Consider the following 24,060-nt stretch of genomic DNA (forward strand, 5'->3'; position numbering starts at 1 on the left):
TAGTACAGCACAGAAAACAGTCAATAAATGTTCCCTTTTTTGTTTTAAACCCTGTACCAATGGAGCAATACTTTTTTTTTTTGGACAGTGTGTGACGTCAGTTTAGACCATGGTTCTGCCAGTTACTAGCTATGTGATCTTAAGTAGGTTACTTAGTTTCTTTGAGTCTCAATCTCTTTTGGGGGAAGAAAAGAAAAAGGAGGGGAAATTATGCCTTGAGAGAGTTCTGTGAGAATTAAGTTAACCTAGCAGATATATAGTATCTAGCACAAAATAGTCACACTTAATAAATACAGGATCCGTTTCTTTTGACTGTATTGGAGTATATCAATACAAATGTATGGAGCAAATAATACAGGTAATAAGATTGGATTAGGGTGGTGCCTGGGGTGGAGAAAGAAGAAGCAGATCGTAGTGTGTATTTTTTAAAAGATAAAGCAAATTCGATACAGAAGAGGAAGGTATGTCTCTATACTTCTATTTTTGTCTTTCTATAAGATGAAAATAATATAAAATATTGAAATATCCTTGGATTGTAATAATGCTAATTGAAGGTTTTATGACATCATTGGATAGTATGTTTAGGTCTCACAACCCAAAAACTGGTACCTTACTACTAAATTTAGTCTTGTTCTAATAATAATTTTAATAGACATTGTCATCTAAGCTCCACCAAAAAGTTAATGACTTTTCTGTGAGTAGAGACCCCTGTCACAATCAAAGCAAAACCTAGAAGCATAAAGGGAAGGAAATCCATAAAATGTATATAATTATTTGTTACTTGAAATATAATCAGCAGGGCTTCCCTGGTGGCGCAGTGGTTGAGAGTCCGCCTGCCGATGCAGGGGACGCAGGTTTGTGCCCCGGTCCGGGAAGATCCCACATGCCGCGGAGCGGCTGGGCCCGTGAGCCATGGCCACTGAACCTGCACGTCGGAGCCTGTGCTCCGTAACGTGAGAGGCCCGCGTACCGAAAAAAAAAAATTAAAAAAAATAAGAAATACAATCAGCAGAGCAGCAACCCAGGTCTTGTTGTGTATCAGTAGTGAGTGATTTCTTGGCTAAGGAAGTTTAACTTGCAGGGCAAATACTAAGCACTAAATATTAACATTTCAGAATTGTATTGTTCACAGTGTTTATTTAAGAACTCAGAAGTTAGCTGATATCAAATCCTTTTTTGGAGCAATTTTTGGAGCAATATTAGATTTCCAATTTTTGGAGCAATATTAGATTTCCTGTGAAATTTCTGGCTTGAACTTAGCCACTGATTTCTTGTGTTTCCGAAGCTAGAAGAAAATGAAGAGGTAAAAAATACTGCTTCTCCCTAGCCATCGCTCATCTGTCCTCCTTTTTTCCAGATATTCAGAGTGGTGTGCATCTGTTTGGGTAATCCACCAGAGACGTTTACCTGGGAGTATCGAGACAAAGATAAAAACTATCAGAAGATTGGCCCCATAACACCCTTGAAGTTTTACAAGGAACATGTCAAGCCACTCTTCAATATGGAAGATAAGGTTGGAGACTGGCACTGGCAGCCACTGGCTGTTTACTTTCAAATGCCTGTTGACTACAAGAAAGAATACACGATTCCTGGGTTACCATGCATGGTCATCAAACTAGACACTAAACACAATTTTTCCTCCTTCCTCTGAGGTATTTTATGTACCAATTCAGTTGGTCATATTAGCATCCCCAGTGCTCCTCTTCAGAGATTTTTCTAACTATGGGCCAGCAGTCAGTTTAATTCCCATATGCTCCCCTGATTTGGGCCCTGAGTCATTCTCAGGTGCGAAGACAATAAAAGTATACTGAGTGTTTCTTACCGTGGGTTCAGAGCATCACTCTACTGTGGGCCCCTCTCGGGACTCTCTTGCAGAAGGGAGCAGTGTCCCATCCTCGTTTTTCCCGCTCACTTCAGGGCTTCTCCACCTGCCTAGCAAGATGACTAGAGCCCCTTCTTCATTGGCATCTTGACCGTCTTAAAAGCACATGGCGTTGTTTTATGATTGGAGTCCCAACTCAATTGTGGTACTGCCAGATGTTGAGCCTTTCTGGTAACTTGAGAGCAGAGGTCTTGTAGTGATGGACTCGTGAATTGCCATCTTGCCTTACTCAGTGCACACAATTCTGCAGAATTAGTTTTGGGGTGATTCCTGCCAGTAGGAGAAACAGGTTGTTGCAACTCCCAAATATGTCCCTTATACTATTAGAATATACAGGGACCTCTCTCACATGACCTTGCCACCTTTTGTTTCTCATTTAACAATGTGTAATGCTTGTTCTTGTAGGCAGAGGCGCTAAGCTTGATAACAAATATATGAACTTAAAGGAGAGGTCTGCATCTTGCTTGACACTCCGGGTTTTATGTTCTAATCAACATGTTCTTGATCTCAATAGATTTGTTTAGTGAATGACCCTCGGCCCCACCACAAGTACAGCAAACTTTACACGGTGGACTACTTAAGCAACATGGTTGGAGGGAGGAAAACTCTATATAACAACCAGCCCATTGACTTATTGAAAAAGATGGTTGCTGCCTCCATCAAAGATGGAGAGGTTGGTATTGTTTCTTTGTCTTCTGCATAGGGGTTAAAACCTTTTCTTCCAACTTTTTTGGTGTAATAGGAAGAACTTATGTTGACTTCTTTCTTCTTCTTTCCTCTATTTCTAGGCTGTATGGTTTGGCTGTGATGTTGGAAAACACTTCAGTGGCAAGTTGGGCCTCAGTGACATGAATGTGTGAGTGCAAGAAATTTAAAACAGAAAATCATTTGTGGGTTGTGACTGTTGGAGTGCATTCTTGGTACGAAGTGACTCAGCTCAGGTTCACTCAAAGATTAAGGTTGGCCTGAGGGTGGGTCTGTTTCTTTCTATTTTGTAGAGTTTGAGGATTCACAGCAGAAACTCCACATATTTATATGCTCTAACCTGGGAAGTCAAGATCGTTCTTCATATCTGAGTTGAAATTGTTGGATGTTCCTAAAAAGTCATCCTACATGAGAAAGACACTTAAAAAAAAATTTATTTTGATATAAAAAAAAAATAATGTAACACTCAAAGTAATATTGTAAAAGATACAATCAATGTGATGCCAAGTATTTGATACCAAGTATTTATCAAAGATACCACATACTTTTTGTCTTTATTTTTGTACAATAATTACTTTTTAAAAGACAACTTAAGGGACTTCCATGGGTGGTCCAGTGGCTAAGACTCCACACTCCCAATGCAGGGGGCCCGGGTTCAATCCCTGGTCAGGGAACTATATCCCACATGCTGCAGCTAAGAGTTCACATGATGCAACTAAAAGATCCCACATGCTACAACTAAAGATCCTGCATGAGGCAATGAAGATCCTGTGTACCGCAACTAAGACCTGGTGCAGCCAAATAAATAAATATTTTTTTTAAAAAAGGCAACTTAAAAGTTGGATTACTGGGACTTCCCTAGTGGCACAGTGGTTAAGAATCCACCTGCCAATGCCAGGGACACAGGTTCGATCCCTGGTCCGGGAAGATCCCACATGCCACAGAGCAACTAAGCCCGTGTGCCACAACTGCTGAATCCCGCGTGCCTAGAGCCCGTGCTCCGCAACAAGAGAGGCCACTGCAACGAAAAGCCCGCGCACCACAATGAAGAGTAGCCCCAGCTCGCCACAACTAGAGAAAGCCTGCACGCAGCAATGAAAACCCAACGCAGCCAAAAAAAAGAAAAAAAAAGTTGGATTACGAAAGGTTATAAAAATAATAGTAACTGATTACTGTGTAAATCTGCTTAGTGCGTTTGGGGTTATAATTAAAGGTTTTCCAGATCTCTTGTTTGCTATTTGAGCCTTCTTAACTACTTCTATTGCTTTGATACCTTATGTATTTTGTCTTTATGACAACTAGGACTAATATGCATACATACTTTAAAGCATTCCTCCTGTTTGTTTATGACAATGAAGATTGATTTGTGAACTGAATCATTCAACTTCCTTGACTGTTAAAATATATCACTTTAGTGTTACTTGTAAGTAATTATTACTCGTAGGAAATTGAGTAAATATCTTGACAGTTAACAACAGGAGAAAGGAAATCTGCTAAAAGAGAGAATTCATGAGGTTTTTTAAACTTTGAAAATATTCTCCAATATTTTGACACTATTTATTTAAATTTCACAGTTAGCAGTGGTCTAAATGAATTCAGAAACTGAGTGCTTCTGCCGTCTCAAAAGAGAGCATTTTTGAAAGAAATTACTTCAGAAACTTTTAAGTTTTCTTGCCAAAATGACAATGCAGGCTTATCTTGTCAGCTTTTTGATTTGGGGAATTTATGTTTAATAACTTTGTATTTTTCTGAGTACTCTTGTGACACAGAGAGAATGGAATCCCATTAAGAGACTAAATTTTGCATGTACCACGTTCTGCAAAGAGCTACAGCCCAGATATATCTGGAGCTGCAAAGCCCCTTCAGGTTCTTCTATGATCCTTTTACAACCAGAAGCCAATTATCCCCCATGATTGTACTCTGTATATTCTGTGCTATTGTTCTCTTTTACAGCTATGACCATGAGTTAGTGTTTGGTGTCTCCATGAAGAACATGAATAAAGCTGAGAGGCTGACTTTTGGTGAGTCACTTATGACCCACGCCATGACCTTCACTGCTGTCTCAGAAAAGGTATGACCCTCAGCGTGCCCACTCCAGTGTTTGCATAGATGGATCTACATGCTCCTGCAGACCGTTTATTCCAGCAGAGCTTCTTCATAGTGTATATGATTTCTGTTAAAAGTTAGCAAGACATTGTACCTGCCTCACTTGGGGTTTGGCTGGATGCTCAGAAGTAATAAAAATAGAAACTTTCCATGAGGAGCAGAATTTGTGTCAGCAGGGAGTAAGGAAGTAACTGCTTTTCTGTAACTTTGGAAATTCCTGGTGTGAAAAGAGGTCAGCAAGGGAACTTGGGAGAGGATAACTTCAGTTTAATAAGGAATTAAAATGTACCCTGAAAGTGTTCATATCTTGATGACTTATGTTCAGACTCACCTTCCTTTCATTTGTCATTCAGATTCTTCTGCAGTAAAATGTCAATAACAGTAATTTGTAGACTCCATGCCCATTACTGGATTTATGCAGAGCTTCAGGAAATTGGATGTAAAAAGTATGTTGAATTTCCTATGAAATACTCTGACTAGTAATATCACTGTTTCTAAGACACAGTGTTGGAAACAACTGCAGTTTTATTTCACAAATAAGCCTTCCCATTTCTAGGCTGTAGAATAGATATTTACTCCTGTGCTCAGGGATCATAAAGAAGAGAAGACTTCAAAATACTTTAGTTCTTTACCACTGCAAGCAGAAGTGTTCTTTTCCTAGCCTAATTGGAAAGAAAGTCACAGAATAACTACCTTGACCTTAGAAGCAAAATATTAGAAGGAACTTCTCATAAAATACTGTAAATAATGAAATAAAATTCTATAGTAAATAAACTAGAATAAAATACTACTAAAATACTTAGAATAAAATATTATTAAGTGGTTCATATTTATGTTTGGACCTCCTATATTGTAAAATTCAGTGGATTTATAACTAAAGCTCCTTAAAGTTAAACTTTTAAACTATTCAGAGGATTATTAAAAAGGAAAACAAACTAAAAACCTTGTAATTTCCAAGAGAGTTTTGGGTTTTATCATTTTCCATCTCTATTGTAGAGTATTCCTGTTTTTCAGAAATAAAAATCATACATACTCCATGTCATTTTCTCTGGAACTTCCATTCTTTCATTGGCATGGTTTATTAATGTGCTTTTTTTTTCCCCTCTGGGAAATGGAGCTACATTACCTGTAAATATTATAAAGCAGAATCGATACTATCATAACTGGAATTTTATATTGAGATTTTTCTCTTCCTTCTACTTTGAGTTTTTGACCACTGCATAACTAGTTTGCACTGCATTTGAATGATAATGCAGAGATAAATGCTAGTAAGTATTCTGGGATATTCTTTCTTGTTTCGGGTTTCTTGGAATCCCTCTGAGGGAGGTCCAGATATTATTCTATATTTGTAGATGACATGGCTTGATCTAGGTCATGCAGGAATTCATTGGCAAAGGAAAGAAGAAACATTTTGAAACTTACTATAATAAATGACTTTAGGTGATATAGATTCTAACAGTTATATTTAAAAGGAAAGTAAAGATGGACTATAATGCAGGGAGTAGAAAACCAAAACATTTAATAAGCTAGCCCCAGAATGTATAGTTTATTGATGTGGTTTTAAAGGTACCTGGGGCTAAGATTAAGGGGTAGGTAGTATAGATAAGGGTGTTTGAAACTTGTGGGTTTGATTGTTGGCTATTTCTGAGACTGAAAATTGCTGAGATTCAAGAAAACTCTCAGGAGTAAAATCAAATCCCATGTAGATGAGACTCGTGCAGTTTTATGCAGGTGGGAGTTGACAGATGAAATCATTAGGAGATAATTCAGGAGCCAGCTCTCTTCTCATGCTACCAAGATTTAAGTTGTTTTGACATCAGCCAATGCCCTGGGTAAACATGAGAGAGAACAGTCTTTTCCCAAGTGCAGCCTTCTTATCCCTCTCTGTGTCACTGTAATAAAGAGTATAAATGAAGGTTATCATGATGAGTATCGTTGTCCCTTTAAGAAGATGAAAATTGAGCTTATTTTATTAATGAAGATAGAAGGAGAACGGAACTGCCTGGGTTTTGTTTTATGAAAATAGTGTTTGGTTTGCCATTCAACCTCTGTTGTATTAAATTCAATATTTGTGTAACTGAATCAATAAAAGAACACATAGGAGAGTGTCATTACTCGGTTCCCCTAAGAAAGAAAAGTAGGCTGTATTGATGAGAATGTGTTTGTTTTCTTTTTTAAACTCTTGACTAGGTCTTAGAATCATTTCTAAAATAAATACAGTGGGATACCTCTGCAAAGAATGCTGATTAATTAAAAGCAAGAGTCTGTGGCTTCAGATGGTGTTCACTGCTTTCAGTAATTTAATATTTTGTTTTTCTTAGCCAAGAGGCATTTTAATGTGCTAATTTTCTGTATACAATAGAATGTAAAGAAGAAAATAGTATTTATCGCTTTGCTGGGTTTATTGCATTTTCACCCCAAGATATTCAAACTCCACTTCTATTAGAGTATCCCTTTGGTTATAGTGGAAGATATACGGCCCTGGTCATGTATATCATTGCTGTATAGAGAAGGCTCTTTCTTCTGAGTGGCTGAATAAGAGCTAAAATTACATGACATCTCATCAGGACGGATCTAGTTTCAGACTACACACTGTCATCCACTCTTTTGCAGGATGATCAGGAGGGTGCTTTCGTGAAATGGAGAGTGGAAAATTCGTGGGGTGAAGACCATGGCCACAAAGGTAAGCTTAATCTGGTAATACTAACTCAGAGTGACTAGGTGTGCTCTACTCTCTGCCTCCTAATGTGAAGAAAAAGCTGCCCTAGTGTGGATCATTTTTATTTTTCAGTAATTGGTCCCATTAGCTAGATTATTAGCTAGACTATTCTGGAGAAAAATCTGAGGATCTCGTTTGCCCCCAGGATCCCTATGCCCAGCATGGTAGGCCTGAGCTCCCTGGTTGGCTCTGAGATCAGTATGTGCTGGCATTTGTTCCAAACCGTGCTGACCCTAGTAGACCTTCGTACCAGAATCACTTGGCCAGTAAGAAGTTTGAGTGCCCTTTGCCAGGACACTTGCTCTATGGAGTTTGGTGCATTTTCATTTACTGCACTAACTCTAGAATAATCAGAAGCTTTCTAGTGGGAGAATGGGATTGGCAAGAAACTTTAGGCATGTATTGGAGACTCATGAGAAGTTGTGAAGTCTAAAGTTGTGAAGTCTAAATGCTGTGGTTACCATTTAGATGGTTTTATTCTGACAATCAAAACGCAGGCAGGAGTCGTAAGTAAATTATAGTAATTAGGCTTAAAGAAAAACCACAGGTAGTATATGAATTGTAGAAAAATAAAAACTACAGATAAGCCAAAAGAGGGGAAAAAAATCTCTAATAATCCTGCTACCCAGCGATCACCATTGATTAACTGTTAAGGGTATATTCTTGCAAATCTTAGAGACCATATTTCTTAAGACTGTTTTTCATAATAGATTTAGTAGATAAAAGCCTTTTAAGGTATTGTTATGCTTTAATTTTTAGAGTTTCAAACCAAAAAGTGGCAACTACCAGAGAATATTATGCATGTCAGCATGTATTTGCTTGTGTGTTATGCGCTGGTCACATCTTGTAGCAGCTGTTTCCCAGAGTCCATATTTCTTACTTTTAGCCAGTGGATTCTGGCTAGGAAGGACACATAAACCACAGCTCTCTAGACTAGTTAGAAGACTGGAAGGAAATAGGTAGGGAATCCAGTGAGATGACCCAGACACTTGGAATCAGACTTCAGCTATCTCACCCAAGCAGCAATCAGCCAGAAATTTTCTTTAAAAAAAGTAAAACAAAATGAAAGAAAAACAAGAAAAACAAAATAGCGATCTCAGCAACTCTTTACCTGTTGCTTCCCTCTTTGTTTAAGTGATTTTCCAGCTAAGTTCTTTAGAGCTCTAAGATTTCCACGGGTGAAAGGTGGAGGTTTGGAAGGGAGCAGATGGGGCTTCAGTCGTTTATATTTGAAAACTACTGTCTTAGAAGAGCCTTGACAAGACTTGAGTGTGCTGCGATTGAGTGGCACAGGCTAGTAGGTGATAGCCAACACCTAGAGGCCATTTAATCTGTCATTTCAAGTCTTTTCATCTCCCCATGAAATGCTCATTGGTGGATTTTGGCAAACTATCCCTGGGATCTGCTGTGAAACTCAGCTCAGTGATTATATGTAAACGAATATTAGCGCTGTTGGTGTGGATCTGTTCATCATCAGGTAGTTGCGTGTCCCCCATCTGTGATTTCTGTTATTGTTCTGTGATTATGGGGCACTTGCTAAATTAACTATTATGAATTAAAGTGCAACATATTTTTTAATTGGTGATTTCTTATAAGATAAATTCATTTTAAGACACAAAAACATTGGGATCAGGTAGAGGTGGGTATAAGGAAACTAGCAAAAAGATTAAAAACAAACAACTCAGAATTCAGTTATATCCGTTAAGTTGATGATGGTTAAGAAGTGGATGCAAAGGAAAAGCTTGTCTTGAATTGGAAGGATTTGGTATTTGTAACATTTTAAAACATAAGCTATTGTTTCAGATGAAACTCTGTAGCTTCTGTTTCATTTTTGGTCTTATTTGCTCCCTGTAAATGGTTTGTTATTATAAAGATTAGTGTCTAGGAAAAGGACTAAAGTTATGGTTTGTTTAGACCAGCCTGGACCCGTTGGCTTGTTTCTGAGATATTTTTCTATCTATAACAGTCACTGAGTTTGTAGTTAGTAGTGATACCCATTTAAGAGAGGATAAACGCTTGTAAAGTCAGGCAAAAGCTCTGTGTTCTGTGTAGTGTGAGTTATTGTCTTTATTACTTTGAACCTAAATACCTACTCTTAAAGAGGATTCTAGGCCACTTTGCTAATTTATTTTTTTCCATTCAACTGTACCTCTTTACTCCTAACTCAATAAAAGTTTTGCTTCTGCTGACTTACTCATTCTATTATTACGTTGAGAGAGCTGGGGTCTTTTTTTTTTTTTAAGTTCAAAGGTTATAGCTTATTGCACTATAAAACATTAACCAGTTTTGCTTCCAACCCAGAAGTCTAATATTTAATTATTTACATAATTATACGAATTTTATCATTTATATTATAAAGCACACATAATTATATCAGACACACACATTTTCAAATGTCCTTTGGCTCTTTGAACTGATTGTGTTATCTTACTGGTTCACTCTTGTAGTGAGTTGAATAAAAATCTTTAACACGTGTTCATTTTACATTTGCATTATATCACCATTTTACTTCATAAAATTTACTTTAATGACAATGATACGCCCTTCTTAGTTTTTTTTTTTAACATCTTTATTGGAGTATAATTGCTTTACAGTGGTGTGTTAGTTTCTGCTGTATAACAAAGTGAATCAGCTATACATATACATATATCCCTATATCTCCTCCCTCTTGTGTCTCCTTCCCACCCTCCCTATCCCACCCCTCTAGGTGGTCACAAAGCCCTGAGCTGATCTCCCTGTGCTGTGCGGCTGCTTCCCACTAGCTATCTGTTTTACATTTGGTAGTGTATATATGTCCATGCCACTCTCTCACTTCGTCCCAAGAGCTGGGGTCTTGATCCCTGTGGTCTGCCTGTAATCCTTCCTAGTGAAACCTGTCTAGTTAAGACTAAACTAACTTTTTTGTTGTTCTTGAATAACTGAAATGCCTGAGATTATACAGAGTAAAGCATTTCAGTAGAGAGCCAAAAGATAAATTGAACTGAGTGGGGGTAGCGAATAGTTCATTCAAAGCCAAATAAATTATTCTCATGTGTTTCTTGGTAATGTTCTTTCTGACTTAACAGGAAGGAAGGAAAGAAAACATGATCTAATTTAATTGGCACACTTGGCCTGACCTTTGGAGAATACGTAGTATGTTATTATGCGGGCAATGTGTGTTTACCCCAGCAGGGCCCTCCCGTCTGTCATCCTGGTGGGCATTGGCTGCCATGTCTGAGACAGAACCTCTTTGATGCTCTTTCAGGAGACAGGACAACCATAAACAGCATCGCTAGGATTTTGTTTCTGTAGATAACATTGTTAACAGTTTGTTACTGTTCTCTATGGGGTTTCTGCTTGTTAAGATTGATGGTTTCTCAAAAAGCAATGTTGATAATACTACAAGCTGGAGGTGAACAGAGCAGAGATACCTGGGCAGGCTGCCTTTTCCCTCTGCCCAGTTCTGGCTTTGGTCTTTCCCATTGGTCATGAGACTAATAATTGAATCAGATAACCTGACTGTTTCCTAAAGGGGACAAATATTACCTCTGACCACTAGACACATAAAGGGAGAAATAAATTCTTATCTTATTGAAGCCATTGGGTTACTTCATATTGGGGAAGTATTCTAGTATTCTAGAATTCTAGTATTCTTAGTCAGATGGACTGAAAATCGGATACATATCTAAGATGGTGTACAACCAACGTGGCTTTCTTTTCTCCCCTACTTCTTGAAGTACTTGACTGTATGTTTATGGATCACATTAGAAATGGATTTCATAGTTGAATGAGGGAACAGACCTTGGGACTTGGTACATTGTCTTTCATTTTGAAAAGTTGATAGGCTTGTTAGAATCAAGTAGTTTGTAAAATGTTTAAAAATTTAAAATAGGGGTGATAACCTTTGGTGCTTCTTACTCTTAGTCAGAAATTCATCTGAGAAGAGCATAATCTTTAAGCCAAAATAACCTACAGGTCATCTCACTAAAAAGTGGTAGAGCCAGAATTATAATTCAGTCTGACATTAGAGCCTGTTTCTTAATCACTAAACTGTGCTTCCTCCAAGCTTCTCTGTTCTAGTAACATCTAGTCTACTCATGGACATACCAGATCAATTATGAACTTGGTGACCAGAAACTAGTGGCTACGGGGACATAAAACTTGTATAAAGTATCTGGAGACGAGTAAATGTCTGCTGTCAGGAGAAAGGGCTCTTAGAGCACTGTTTATGTCTGGGAATCTGAACAAGGAGGGGAGGATGGAGCATCTCGTGAGTGGTTTGTGTCCAGAGTTAGCACATCGTGAGTTGGGCAAGTGAAAAACTGTATGTAACCACCAAAAATTTCCCAGGATTATTTTGTCGATGCTGCTTTATAAAATGGTTCTTTGTTTTTGTTTCTGTTTTTTTTTTTAACTTTTTATCATGGACAATTTCAGGCATATACAAACAGAATAGTATTAAGAAGTCCCCATGTGCCCATAACCCAGCTTCAATAGTTATCAACATTCTGCCATGCATATAACAAAAGTGTTGATACTCAGTAAATTAAATTCTTGGATGGTCTCCCTAATGAACCAGTCTTATTACGGAACTTCTTTTTATGATTGATTCACTTAGTCATGAGATGATATTCCAGTTCTAAAGTCTGATACATTAGAGCTCTGAAGGTAGAATTATCATAATATAGTTCTTAATGCTTATAGTCTAGTTTCTTAATATGCTGAATAATACAACTTTTTAGTAAAGTTAGGAGGAATATTATTTTCTAACTCTGCAATGGTCATTGAAGGAAAACCTTTATCTTTTAAAAGTTTGTTTCTCTACATTTTCATTTTGAACCAAGATTAGTTTTCATTTTTCAAATTGTTTTTGTGCCTTTTTCAGCTTCAACTTTGAAGTTGTTTTTAACTCACATTCTTTATCTTTCCTTACAAATAAGCCTTTCTGTTCCTGATTTTATTTTAGTAAAATTTCCAGACTTCCTCATAAAAGGGAGTCTCTTGATGATTTCAGTTAAAGAGGCTTTGGCATGTTAGAGATTAATCTGGAAAGAAACTTATGTGGCTGATTCACATTACATCTGGACTTCTGCTGCTTTCTAAAAACCAAAAGAATGGCCTTTAAATTGCCTCACCATGTGATTTGGGGAACAGTATGTCCAAAGCCAGGCACAAAATTCATCATATCCTTCATATAACGTTATATGGTGGAACCAAGAGAGACAGTTACTACTTTCTTGATTATAGATCCTGCGCAGTCATTTGTCTCCTTATGGTTTCACATTTCTCTGTCAGTAACACGGATAATGACTAATTTCCTTATGAGACCCTATAGTTTATATATAGCCATCAAACTGTATACTGTTATATAACTCTAAAAAGTTCAATGAATATTCCATATTTCTGTCAGAGGTACTCAGGACATAGAGTTCATAACATCTTGCTTCATAAGAATTCAACATTTGCTAATGTAGTTGTCTCTTTTTCCCTCACAGCATCATGTAGAGTAACTCAGGATATGAACACCCATGTTTGATGTGAAAAAATGAAAACACGCTGAGAGGTTTTAACTTGTTCAGGTTGCACAGTGTCAGAGAGAGGATTGCAATTCAGATTTCTTAATGTGACACAGGCAGCTTCCCTAAAAATGTATATTACCTATGAAAGATAACCGGTTATTTGCAGATCAGTTTGAGATTTAGTGGATTTCTAGCACAGATAATATAATTATAGACAATATTGAGCTGGACTTGCAGAAATAAGAGAAAATTATATGAGGTAAAAGTGGATGCTTCTGATTTCCTGTAAAAGAGCAAGATACAAATTTGTTTTGTCACCTCAGGGTTTTCATGTCTCTCCAGGCTTGGAAAAAGCGCTGCTACTGTCAGATTCGGGTATCTGAGTTCTTTCAGAGGGACTCCTCATCCTCCATCTCCATTCACCAACGAACCTGCATGACTCAAGCTAAAAAATAGTTCATGTGAGTGGAACAGAGGAAGATTGACCGTTGCTTCCTTATCAAAGTGTGTGACTAGCAGAGGGCTACATTTGTGAGAGGGGGACAAACTATGGAACAGAGGCTCCTCCTAACTTGCAAGCAGGCATTGGTTTCAGGGAGAAATCTCTTCACATTTAATACAGATTTGTGTGTGTGTATTTGCTTTCTCCTGTAGAGAGGATCTGTCATTTTCACCAGATTGTCTCCCAGGTGTGTTCGTATTGCTTTGAGGAGGATAGAGGTTAAGCACAGAACCTGGCACCAGATGCCTGGGAACACATCCTGGCAGTCCATCCTATTGGCTGTGTAGCCTTGGTCATGGTATTTAACCTTTATAAGCCTTAGTTCTCTGATCTGTAAAATGGGGTTAATAATTGTACCTACCTCATAGGGTTGTTGTGAGAACTGTGCCAGGCATATAAGAGGTGCATGAAAATATTAGCTATTGTTGTTACTGTTGTTAATGTTATCTGTAGACAGGTGAGAGCAGGAGAGTGAGAACATAAGGCTCTTTAATCCTTCCCTCTGGGAGAGGGCTGTCTTAACTTGCCCATGGTTCTAGCGTCAGGTCTCTAAGAATTCAAGACCCTCGTGTGACCACTGGACTGCATACCAGTTTACTGGATGGATGACTCGTCATGTGGGCTTAGTTGCATGAAAGAGAGCAGTGGAGGCGAGTAAACCTAGTGCCCAGGAAAACCCATTAGCAATAGCATCACCTCACATTTATTGATGGGATGCAGGGAACCGTGCACAGACCATGGTGGAACGTATGTCTCTGACCCTCAGAGGAATTTATACTTATTCACCTGGGGCATGGAAGGGGATTTGAAGAGGGCTGTGATAGGACAAAAGTGGCATTCATGGTGTGCTCCTCAGACTGTAAGATATAGGATAAGTAGACCAAGGAAAGCAAGAGAAGGGATGATTTCTCCAAGAAGGCAGATGACAACAAAAGAGGGGGAACCGGGTAGAGCCCCCTCAGTGGGGAGACAATAGAAAGACATTGAAGCTGAGGTTGTTGAAATGGGTGAGGGGTTAGGGAGAAGTCATGGAACTAGGTGATGTCAGCGAGAACTTGGTGGTAAATAGTGCTGCAGGGCTTCCCTGGTGGCGCAGTGGTTGAGAGTCCGCCTGCCGATGCAGGGGACACGGGTTCGTGCCCCGGTCTGGGGCACGCGGAGTGGCTGGGCCCGTGAGCCATGGCCGCTGAGCCTGCGTGTCCGGAGCCTGTGCTCCGCAACGGGAGAGGCCACAACAGTGAGAGGCCCGCGTACCGCAAAAAAAAAAAAAAATAGTGCTGCAGCAGGGCAGCCAGAAAATGAGTCAGTGGGAGAGGCTTTGGGATTGGACTTTAAGGCAGATTTTGGAACCTTTAGGAGGGGTGAGGGTAGAAGCCCAACTGTGCTATTAATGCCACATCAGGAACATTTTGTACTTGATTCTTTCAAATGCTAGGTACAGGGAGTGGGGAGGCCAGGAATTGAGCTGGGGCCATTGAGGCTGTAAATCTTGTTCCGTATGGTGTTTGCAATTTATTATAAAAACAAGTTGCTTTTATAATTACAAGTGCAAAATAATAAAGGGGGTAACCTACGAGAGAGATGGTGAGTGATTGGAACAGGGAAGGCTCCTTAGTGATTCTTCAAAGGTGAGCAGAGTTTTAGGAAAGGTGTTAGGGTTGTGGCTCTTTTGGGAAGCGAAGTGGAAGGCCAAGGAAAGGGGAGCTGAGAAGCGTAGCTCTTGACCTGTGGCGCATGCTTCAGGCCAGTCCGAGGCCTGGGGCCAAGAAATAATGTGGCCTGCCATCAATGGAGCTTTTGAGGAATGATCAGAAAGCAGGCTTTGTCTGAACCAAATAGGAGTAATGATGTTTGGGGTTAGAGAGAAGTCGTTGAGTTTTGGTGAGGAAACAGACCCTTGGATGACACCTCAAGTTGTGTTTTCTCCTCCTGTCCAACATCAGAGACCCTGGCGGGATTTTGTGTGATCTCGGACTTGCCTGGCTCATGCCCACAGTCCAGGGAAACAAAAAATCAGACTGGTTGGTGTGCTGCCTTCTCTCCTCAGCCCAGAGGTGGACAGGCTTCTTCTGGACTCCTTAGCAGAGGGCACGTCCTCAGGAAGTGTGCACTTCTGCAGACTGAACTTTGTTGTGGTTTGATGGTTTAAAAAAATGGAACCCACAAACCAAAACAACCCTCTTTCCCAACCACATTTTCCATTCTGCCTTCTTACCAGGGAAACAGAATCTTCTGTAGCCTTTGTTTCTGAAAGAGGCTACAAGTAATATCCAGCTGTAAGAGTATCCCTTCTCTTATCAGCAAAAAGTTCAGGAACTTGAACTGCAGACCAGACATTTGTGTTATACTCTGGAGGAAAAAGAAGCTTCTCCTCAGATCAGTGTCCAGATATCTGTCTCATAAGTAGTGGGTTTGTTTCTTTTTGAAAAACGTCCAGCCCATCCTGTTCTCCAGCCTTCTAAATAAATGCACTTAGAACACATGACATCTCTTTGATTTAAAGATACAAAATACCTCATAAATGGACCCCGCAAAACCTGGGCTCATGGCTCTTGATGTGGGGTGTGTGAGCAGATGGGACCTGGTTCCAGACAGTGCCTAGATGAGGAGCTAGATTAAGCAGTTATCTGTTGGCCAAAGTCATAACTACCTGCCACTCTCTTTGCCCCCCTGAGTGCAGAAGCTGAGCCCCATGGAAAAGACCGAATTTGAAGTTAAGACCTGGATTTCAGTTTGGGCTTTACTTACTTACTGGCTATGTGACTTTAAACAGCTCATACCAACCCCGCCTGCCTTGTAGTGTTGCTGTGAGGATTAAAATCAAAACAAGGATAGTGGATGTAAAATTGCCTTTTTTTTTTTTTTTTTTTTTTTTTCGGTACGCGAGCCTCTCACTGTTGCGGCCTCTCCCATTGCGGAGCACAGGCTCCGGACAAGCAGGCCCAGCGGCCATGGCTCATGAGCCCAGCCGCTCCGCGGCACGGGGCACGAACCCGTGTCCCCTGCATCAGCAGGCGGACTCTCAACCACTGCGCCACCAGAGAAGCCCTAAAATTGCATTTTGAAGTCTAAGCTCCCTACAGATCCCTGTGTGTGTTTTGTTTTATTTTGCTTTCTAAGGTATAATTCTTTTAATAAATAATAAAATTACATTGTTCCAAAATCAAAATACAAAAAAGTATAAAAGGGGAATCTTGTTTCCATCTCTGTCACTCTCTACTCCTTTCACCTCCCCTTCTTTCAGTTTCCCATTTCTGTTCATTTCTATTGTATCCTTCCAGTGTGTTTTAGTGCAGCAAAGGTAGCATACCTTATGCCCCCCTCTGCATCTTGCTCTCACTTCACTTAACAGCATGCCTTTGGGGCCTGTCAGTATGTTTTCACATCAGTACAGCTTCATTATCTTCCATTGTCTGGATGTACCGTACTTTATTTAGCCAGTTCCCTTACTAATGGAACTTGGGTCATTTCCAGGCTTTTGCTATTACAAACTATATTGCAGTGAGTTAATATCATACAATGATTAGAACAGTGCCTGACAATAGTAAGCGCTGAATAAATATTAACTATTATTGTGCCTAAATAAACATGTATTGTCTGCATGTAAGTACTGTTTTGTCCGTAGGATGAAGTTCCAGAAATGGCATTGCTTAGTGAAGAGGGTAAATGCATTTGAATTTTTTCTAGGTTGCCAAATTCCATTCCATAGGGATTGTGTCTTTTTGTACATTTGCAGCATACTCTGTACAAATGTAAGGCATGCTTTACACAGTGGGTAACCAACAGAAGTGGTTGACAGATGGTCTCTACTTAATTACCTGTTGAAATTGTGTATGTTCATAGCTGGGGACTAGACTGTGCCGAGGCCTTACTGAGTGGTGGATTTTTCACTGAGTTTGTGTTTCTTATGTTTTCTTACCACTAACCCTACTTTTCTCTCTTATTTATTTTTTTAATATAGTAGCAGGAAAATGTTTGTAAGCATAACAAAAAAGTTAGAAGTCATAAAGGAAAAGATTGATAAATTTGACTTCATAAAATATAAAAAATTTTAGTATACTAGAAAAATACATCATCAACTAAATTAGAAGGCAAATTGCATAATAGTATAAAAAGTTTGCAATCATTATAATATATTAATATAGAGAGCACTATTACTGATCACTGTGAAAATGACAAACACACCAGTTGAAATTAGGCAGAGGTCCGAAACAGACCCTTTATAAAAGAAAACTGTAAATAGCAAGCACACACAGACAGAAGTTCAAATTGAACCAAAAAGAAAGTTGTAGTTATATATACCAAGTATTGATGAGGATATAAAGAAATTAAATAGATAATTAAGGATGTACACAAAGGTTTAATTACAAAAATGTTTATAGCAGTGTTGTTTCTAAGCCTAAAAAAACAATCCAGATTCCAACAGTAAGGGATTGATTAAATACATTTTGGTTTTATTCATACAAATTCAGCTTAAAAATTAAGATGTAGATAGATGTATTTTTTTATCAATGTGAAAAGAGCAGTATTGGAAAACAGCATGTGTGGTACTCTAATAATAGAGCACGTGTGATGTCTCATTTTTATTAAAAGTACAGAGTGTATGTAGAGACTTTCATCAGAGGATGATAAATCTGAATAGGGCTTATCCCAAGGTGGTGGGATTGTAGGAGTTTTAAAATGTATATTCATCTTCTTACCATCCACCTCTTCCTTTTTCTCATCTTCCTCCTCCTCCTGTGTTTCCATACTTTTTTATAATGGGCATTATTTATTTGGGTAATCTTTAAGGAATCAAAAAGCAATATAACATTTCAGAATTTTGAGGGGAAAATCACCTACCCAGTGATACAAAATTACCATTTTGCCTTTTTTTTTTTTTTTCATGTTTTCTCCCCCTGTGTATCTGGATTTTTAACATAATTATATAGGATATGCCATTTTTATATACTTGTTTTTATATCCATGTTTTGTATCCATGTTGCTATGTAGTCTTTGCAACTTCATCTTAAATGACTGATTAATGTTGGATGAAGTGGTTTCTCAGTATTTATTAGGAAGTTTGAAATACGAAACAAGTGTCAGTAAAGGCTTTGCTTTCCTTTCTGGGAGCCTTTCTTCAGCCTTGAGTTATCTGCATCAGGTGAAAGATTGGCAGTGACTTAATGAGGCTTCAGTCGTCTGGCTTCCTTAGGTCTGTGCTGCCAGACAGATCCATCACAGCAGAGCTGATGACTTGATTTTGTTATACCTTTTTTTAAAATAGCAAAAAAAAAAAATATATATATATATATATATATATATATATAAACCACAAATAGTTTGTTATTGAGGTGAAATACTTCATAGAACAAAGCAAAAAATATATCTAATTCGTAAATGATAATATATTTATCACTTTAATTTAGTCTGAGAGGTTTAAAATTTAGACCTTTAGCAGGATTTCAGAAAACTGTTTTCTTAGGGTAAAGTTCTTCTTTCCCTTAAACGAACCCATTCGAAACTCTTCTGTTTCTGAGTGAATTTGGCCTAACCGGCCTAGAGCTGTATCCATAGACACTTTTTCCCCTTACAGACCGATACTGCCCTTTCTCTTTAACAAATACAGAAACATTGCCAGTGTCTTTGAGGGCCTGTTCACTTATTTTATTTCTTCCTCATAGCATGTAAACAAGACAAAGTTTAAACAAAATTTAATTTAGTTCCTAAAGCTTTCTTTATCCATTTATCTGTTTCCCTGAATGCCTTGTTCCCTGAACCTCGGGATCCTTGGAGCAGATTTTTTGTTTTCCTTTTTTTTTTTCTTTTTTCCTTTTTCCTTTGGGGAACACCAGTTTCTAATGGCCAGAGTACATAAGGGCTAGAAGCTGCAACTTTCCTCAAATCGAAATGGCCTCTTTCATCCTGCCTGAGTGGGTACCTTACTGCTCCTCTGCACAGCCCTCACTTGGGTTTTAGATACACTGATCCTAATCTTCTCAGTCAAACTCCAAGACACGCAGTATCAACAGTTACAGCGGCCACAAGTTCATTACCTACCCAGGGCGCAGTCACTTGGCAGCCACCTATACTGTGGGGTTTCTGTGGGCCCCCAAAGAACTCATATCCTGAAAAGAGAGACTAATCAAGGCAGGCCCTCTTGGCAGGGACACTGAAAGGGTGGATTACAATTGATAGGAGTTTTAATTTGTAAGGACTTACTCTTATCTCCTGCTTTTGGAACAAGATGGTGTAGATGTACTTATTGTCCATTTTCTCTGGGCATTCTTTGAAGACTCATTTGATTGTGTGATGATAGTATTGTCATAAGGATACAGAATTTTATTACACGAATCTGCCTCTATCCTTCACCTGCCTCACTGCCCCGAGCTCCTCTAAGGATTTATTCAGCGTGCATTAGGGTGAGGGGAGGGATGCCTAATGTCTCAAATGGTGTAGCGTTTAGTAGCCTGGTCTCCTGCCCACGAGAACTCTTAGACAAGGCAGATGCTGACTTTCTCAGGAAGTACTTACTTACATTTCTTGCAGCAAGAAATGGTACTGGTTGGCCCTTCAGCTGACCAAGCTTTGGCTGCTAGAACTTAGTGGCAGTAATGTAGGTGATGGTAGGGGCCAGGGACTTTGCAATGGCACGGGCTACAGCGTTTATCTGTGTTCTTCTTCCCTGAATCTCCTGTTGAGAAAGGAACACTGGATCGTGAGGGGATGAGAGCCCTTGCGCGCTTTCCCGGGCATTTTCTGGTGAGGGTAAACGTGCGGTGCCACATCAGGATGAGCTGTCTTTGACTGCTGTCGCAGGAGCAGAATTGGGCATAGACGAGCTCCCCGAAGCAGTTGTGTTTTCAAGTTAAATAATGTCCTCTGTCACACCATTTAGCTTATAAAATTAGACTTAACCGTCATGATGCCTTTTAATTATTTAAATCAGTCTTGCTTTTAGAGCAGCAGTTCTCAGAGTGTGGTCTGAGGACCCCTGCCGGGTCCCTGGGCCCCTTTTAGGGCATCTACAAGGTCTTCCTTCTCCAACAACGTATCTGTGTGAGGCCGGATTTGCTTCATCTACTTCATCCAAAACGACAGATTGCACACAGAAGCAGGTACAAGAATTTAGCTATCTTCTGAATTGTAAGGTAATGCCACTTTCCTAACTAAAATTTATTTTGTTTTGAAAGATATAATTATTTTTCCTAAAAATATATTATTAATATTCACGTTTTTTAATTCTTATTTTTAAATGCACCAATATTTTTAACTTTCTGTTTTAATTTTTACTACGGTAAATATCAGTAAGTATAACCCACATAAACACCTTTTTAGGGTCCTCCGTAGTTTTAAGTGTACAGTCTTGATCCTGGGGCCAGGAAGTTTGAGAACCAACATACTAGAAGATCACCTTAGGAGAAATACTACCTCCTCTCCCTTCCTCTTGGTCCTGTGTAGTGGGAAATGCTATAGCATAGACCTAGATTTGCACGGACACTTTCAGAGAAAAATTGCTCAAGTGTCTAGTATACAGCAGGTGCCAGATATGATAAGATGATGATGAGGAGGATGAAGAGGAAGATTGCTAGTTCCTGTGAGTCCTTGGGTGTGTAGGTGCACGCAGTACCCCTGTGCAGGTACACAGTTTTGTCCTCTGTGCTCTTTCCCTGGCCCATCCTTGTTTTAAATACACGCTCTTTCATCTCTTGCTTTAATTTTGCTCTTTGTATTAGCAGTGGCTCAGGTGAAGCATTTCCCCCCCTGTTTCAGTTTGTTGGATGTGTGATCCTGAAGAGGAATTTGTGTTGTCTTAGCGGAGCCTGAGATGCAGTCTCCCTGAGGGGAAGAGGCAGGTGTCTAGGATAGGTACCTGATGACACCACACTTTTTCTCAGCTAAGCTCTCAGCCTGGGGTGTTCGTACAGCTGAGCCCCTCTCCAGTCCTGCCACTGGAGAGATCCACAAATCCCAGGGCCTTTGTGAGGAATGTAGGTCGAGCAACTGTCGCGTCGTCCGTTCTGCCTGATCCTCACCACAGATTTCCTCCTAAGAAAGCAGCGACTCCCCCAGTACCATCTGGAAATAAGTGGCTACCTGGGAATGATGATCAGGCCCCATCAGGATCCCCCTAATGGCTTAGCTGGTTGTTGTAGGAATTTATGGTAGAGAGGAAGGAGAGACAGCAGCCTCGGATGCTGAGAAGGTGGGTAGGGTAAGAATCGAACTGGTATGCTTGCCCTTCTCACCCTAGAGATTAACCCCCTATGTATGTGTGGCTGTATGAACAAGAAACATTTCCACCTACCTTTAGGGTCATTGACCCACCTTCAGCAAGGCAGCCTGGCCAGTGGAATAGCAAGATCTGGTAGCAGCTTTAGGTCCAAGGCCCAGCCCTGAACTTCTGAACCCATGTGACCTGGGTACATCACTTAGTTATTCTGAGCCCCAGTTTTCTAATTGGTAAAAATATAGCCATCCTGTCCTGTCTGCTTCACAGGGTTGCTAATAAGACTTAATCAGATTAAGTGAGATTATAGATGGGAAAGCTGAGAAACATGTACAAATGTTAGTTTTGTAAAAGACTTTCTTGTAGCGCCAGTAAGGCTTCTGCTCTTTGCCCCCCGCCCTCTGCACTCATGAGGCTTGTAAAAGACTTTCTTGTAGTGCCAGTAAGGCTTCTGCTCTTTGCCCCCCGCCCTCGGGACTCATGAGGCTTCTGTTCTTTTCTCCAGGTTACCTGTGCATGACAGATGAGTGGTTCTCTGAATATGTCTACGAAGTGGTGGTGGACAGGAAGCATGTCCCTGAAGAGGTGCTAGCTGTACTAGAGCAGGAACCCATTGTCCTGCCAGCCTGGGACCCCATGGGGGCTTTGGCCGAGTGATACTGCCTCCAGCTTTTCCTCCTCCCATGGGACCTGAAGTAGCTGCAAAGGACAGATCCAGGGACTGAAGCCAGAGTTACACAGGTGACTGTGTGTTCCCACGGGACACAGTCAGACTCTTGGATTTCTCCTCCAGGAACCTCTTTGGGAAAGTGTGCTTTATAGTGAAACAAAATATTCTCTAAAGAAAAAAAGGGAAAGATCAGGTCGTACTATATCTACTCTCCTCATCTCCAACAGCTCAGGATCTCTTAGCATTTTAATCAGATGTAATTGTTTGTCTTAACTCTGTCACACCAGTTCGGTTCAGTGTCTGTTTTACAAGGCAGGAGAGGATGAGCAATTGAGGTGTGTGGAGAGAAAACGGACTTACTGCTCCTTGTTCCTAGAGTAGAGTGGGGGGAGGGTGCCCTAATATTTGAGCTCTCAAAACTGCATGCTGCCTGACAGTAACACTGTCCCTCCTAGGTGGCAGTCACTGAATTCGGATTTTTCAAGGTAATTTCATGTGCCTCTAATAGCCCAGGATTGGGAGGTTGATCAACACTGACATGATTCCTTCCTGTTGTTCTGAACTGTGGGGGAGCACAGCTCTACTTGAGTCATGGTTAAGTAGAGGGTTGGAGAAAGTAGGTGAGAGAACAACCACAAGCTTATCATGATCTGAATTATAACCATTAGAGGGAGCTCTCGCCAAGTGGTTTAACTTCTGCCTCTGGGTTTGGGAGTTGGGTGGGCATGAAAAGGGGATATCCATTCTTTCTGACAACTAGATGGTGCTGAGAAGCTTTTGAATAAAACACTTTGCTAAATGAGAGTACGTTGGCTTATTTGCTCTAAGAAGTGTGTGTTTGTTTAGCTACAAAGGAAAGCAGCCAGGTGACTTGTGTTCTTGACAGTGAAAAAACAGCAAGATGGTTCGGGGCTGCCCTGCCTTAGCTTCTCTGTGGGATGTGTGATCCTTCCCAGCCTGTGCTGATCTTCACTGGCTTCTGCAGAGGGCTTCCAGGCACCATATTTAGGAGGGCTTGTGCCCCTGCCACTTAACCGTTCTTTCACCAAGATCCAGGGTCTCTACAAGGGTGGGAAGTAAGGCTCTGTTAGGTTCAGCCTTAGAATGGGCTGAAGAGTATGTATTTCACTAAGACTGGGCCTTTCTTTCATTGAAAGCAAATAAATACAGCACCCTAATCAACATTTCCATCAGTGCCTGAGTCCCTACCTTTCGGGCTCTCCAAGAACTTTCTCAGTTCTAGCATGGAATATTGTTTGTCATAGCACTTTCCAAGATAACATTAGTTAAAGGCTCAAGCGTTAATCAGTGTTTACAATATTCTAATAATCCTGTTCCAAGCAGGATAAATCCATTTCTAGACATATCATGATGAAACCCCAGAACAGGTCTTAAAAGCATCCAGGAAGAAAATACAGATTGCCTGCAAAGAAAAGACAGATTGACAGCTAACTTCTCATCAGCAACTATATATGACAGCAGGCAGTGAAATGTACCTTCAAAGTACAATTAGAAATTAACCATGAACCTAGAATTTTATACTGAGTGAAACTGTCTTTCAAGAACAAGGGTGGGGAGGGGGGAAACAAGGGTGAAATAAGACATTTTCAGTCAAAAACTGTTGCCCAAGCAGAACAATAGTGATCTAATATAGAAGGTCTGAAATTCAACAAAAGAATGTAGAATCAAAGTGATAAACACGTGCACCATCTAAACAAGAAGTGACTGTGGGTAGTCTTACAGGGTTCAAAAAAAGATAAAACCAAAAT

At 39.9% G+C, this 24,060-nt stretch overlaps 1 protein-coding gene across 2 annotated transcripts in view; it reads left to right on the top strand.

The window, feature by feature from the left end:
• The window catches only part of BLMH (bleomycin hydrolase), a gene marked incomplete at its 5' end in the record, with an annotated part of 43,298 nt that extends 20,217 nt beyond the window's left edge, over positions 1–23,081 (top strand). For both annotated transcript variants that reach the window (XM_082679553.1, XM_082679554.1), the window contains 6 exons: positions 1,358–1,513; positions 2,397–2,555; positions 2,671–2,738; positions 4,541–4,658; positions 7,307–7,376; positions 22,127–23,081. In XM_082679553.1, coding sequence (XP_082535679.1) covers positions 1,358–1,513; positions 2,397–2,555; positions 2,671–2,738; positions 4,541–4,658; positions 7,307–7,376; positions 22,127–22,278 — 723 coding nt within the window. In that variant the 3' untranslated portion in view covers positions 22,279–23,081. The remainder of the gene's footprint in view (positions 1–1,357; positions 1,514–2,396; positions 2,556–2,670; positions 2,739–4,540; positions 4,659–7,306; positions 7,377–22,126) is intronic.
• Between the last annotated feature and the right edge of the window lie 979 nt (positions 23,082–24,060).

This window comes from Grampus griseus (assembly GCF_964374135.1).
Source record: "Grampus griseus genome assembly, chromosome: 20".
NCBI classification, from domain to species: Eukaryota; Metazoa; Chordata; class Mammalia; order Artiodactyla; family Delphinidae; genus Grampus; species Grampus griseus.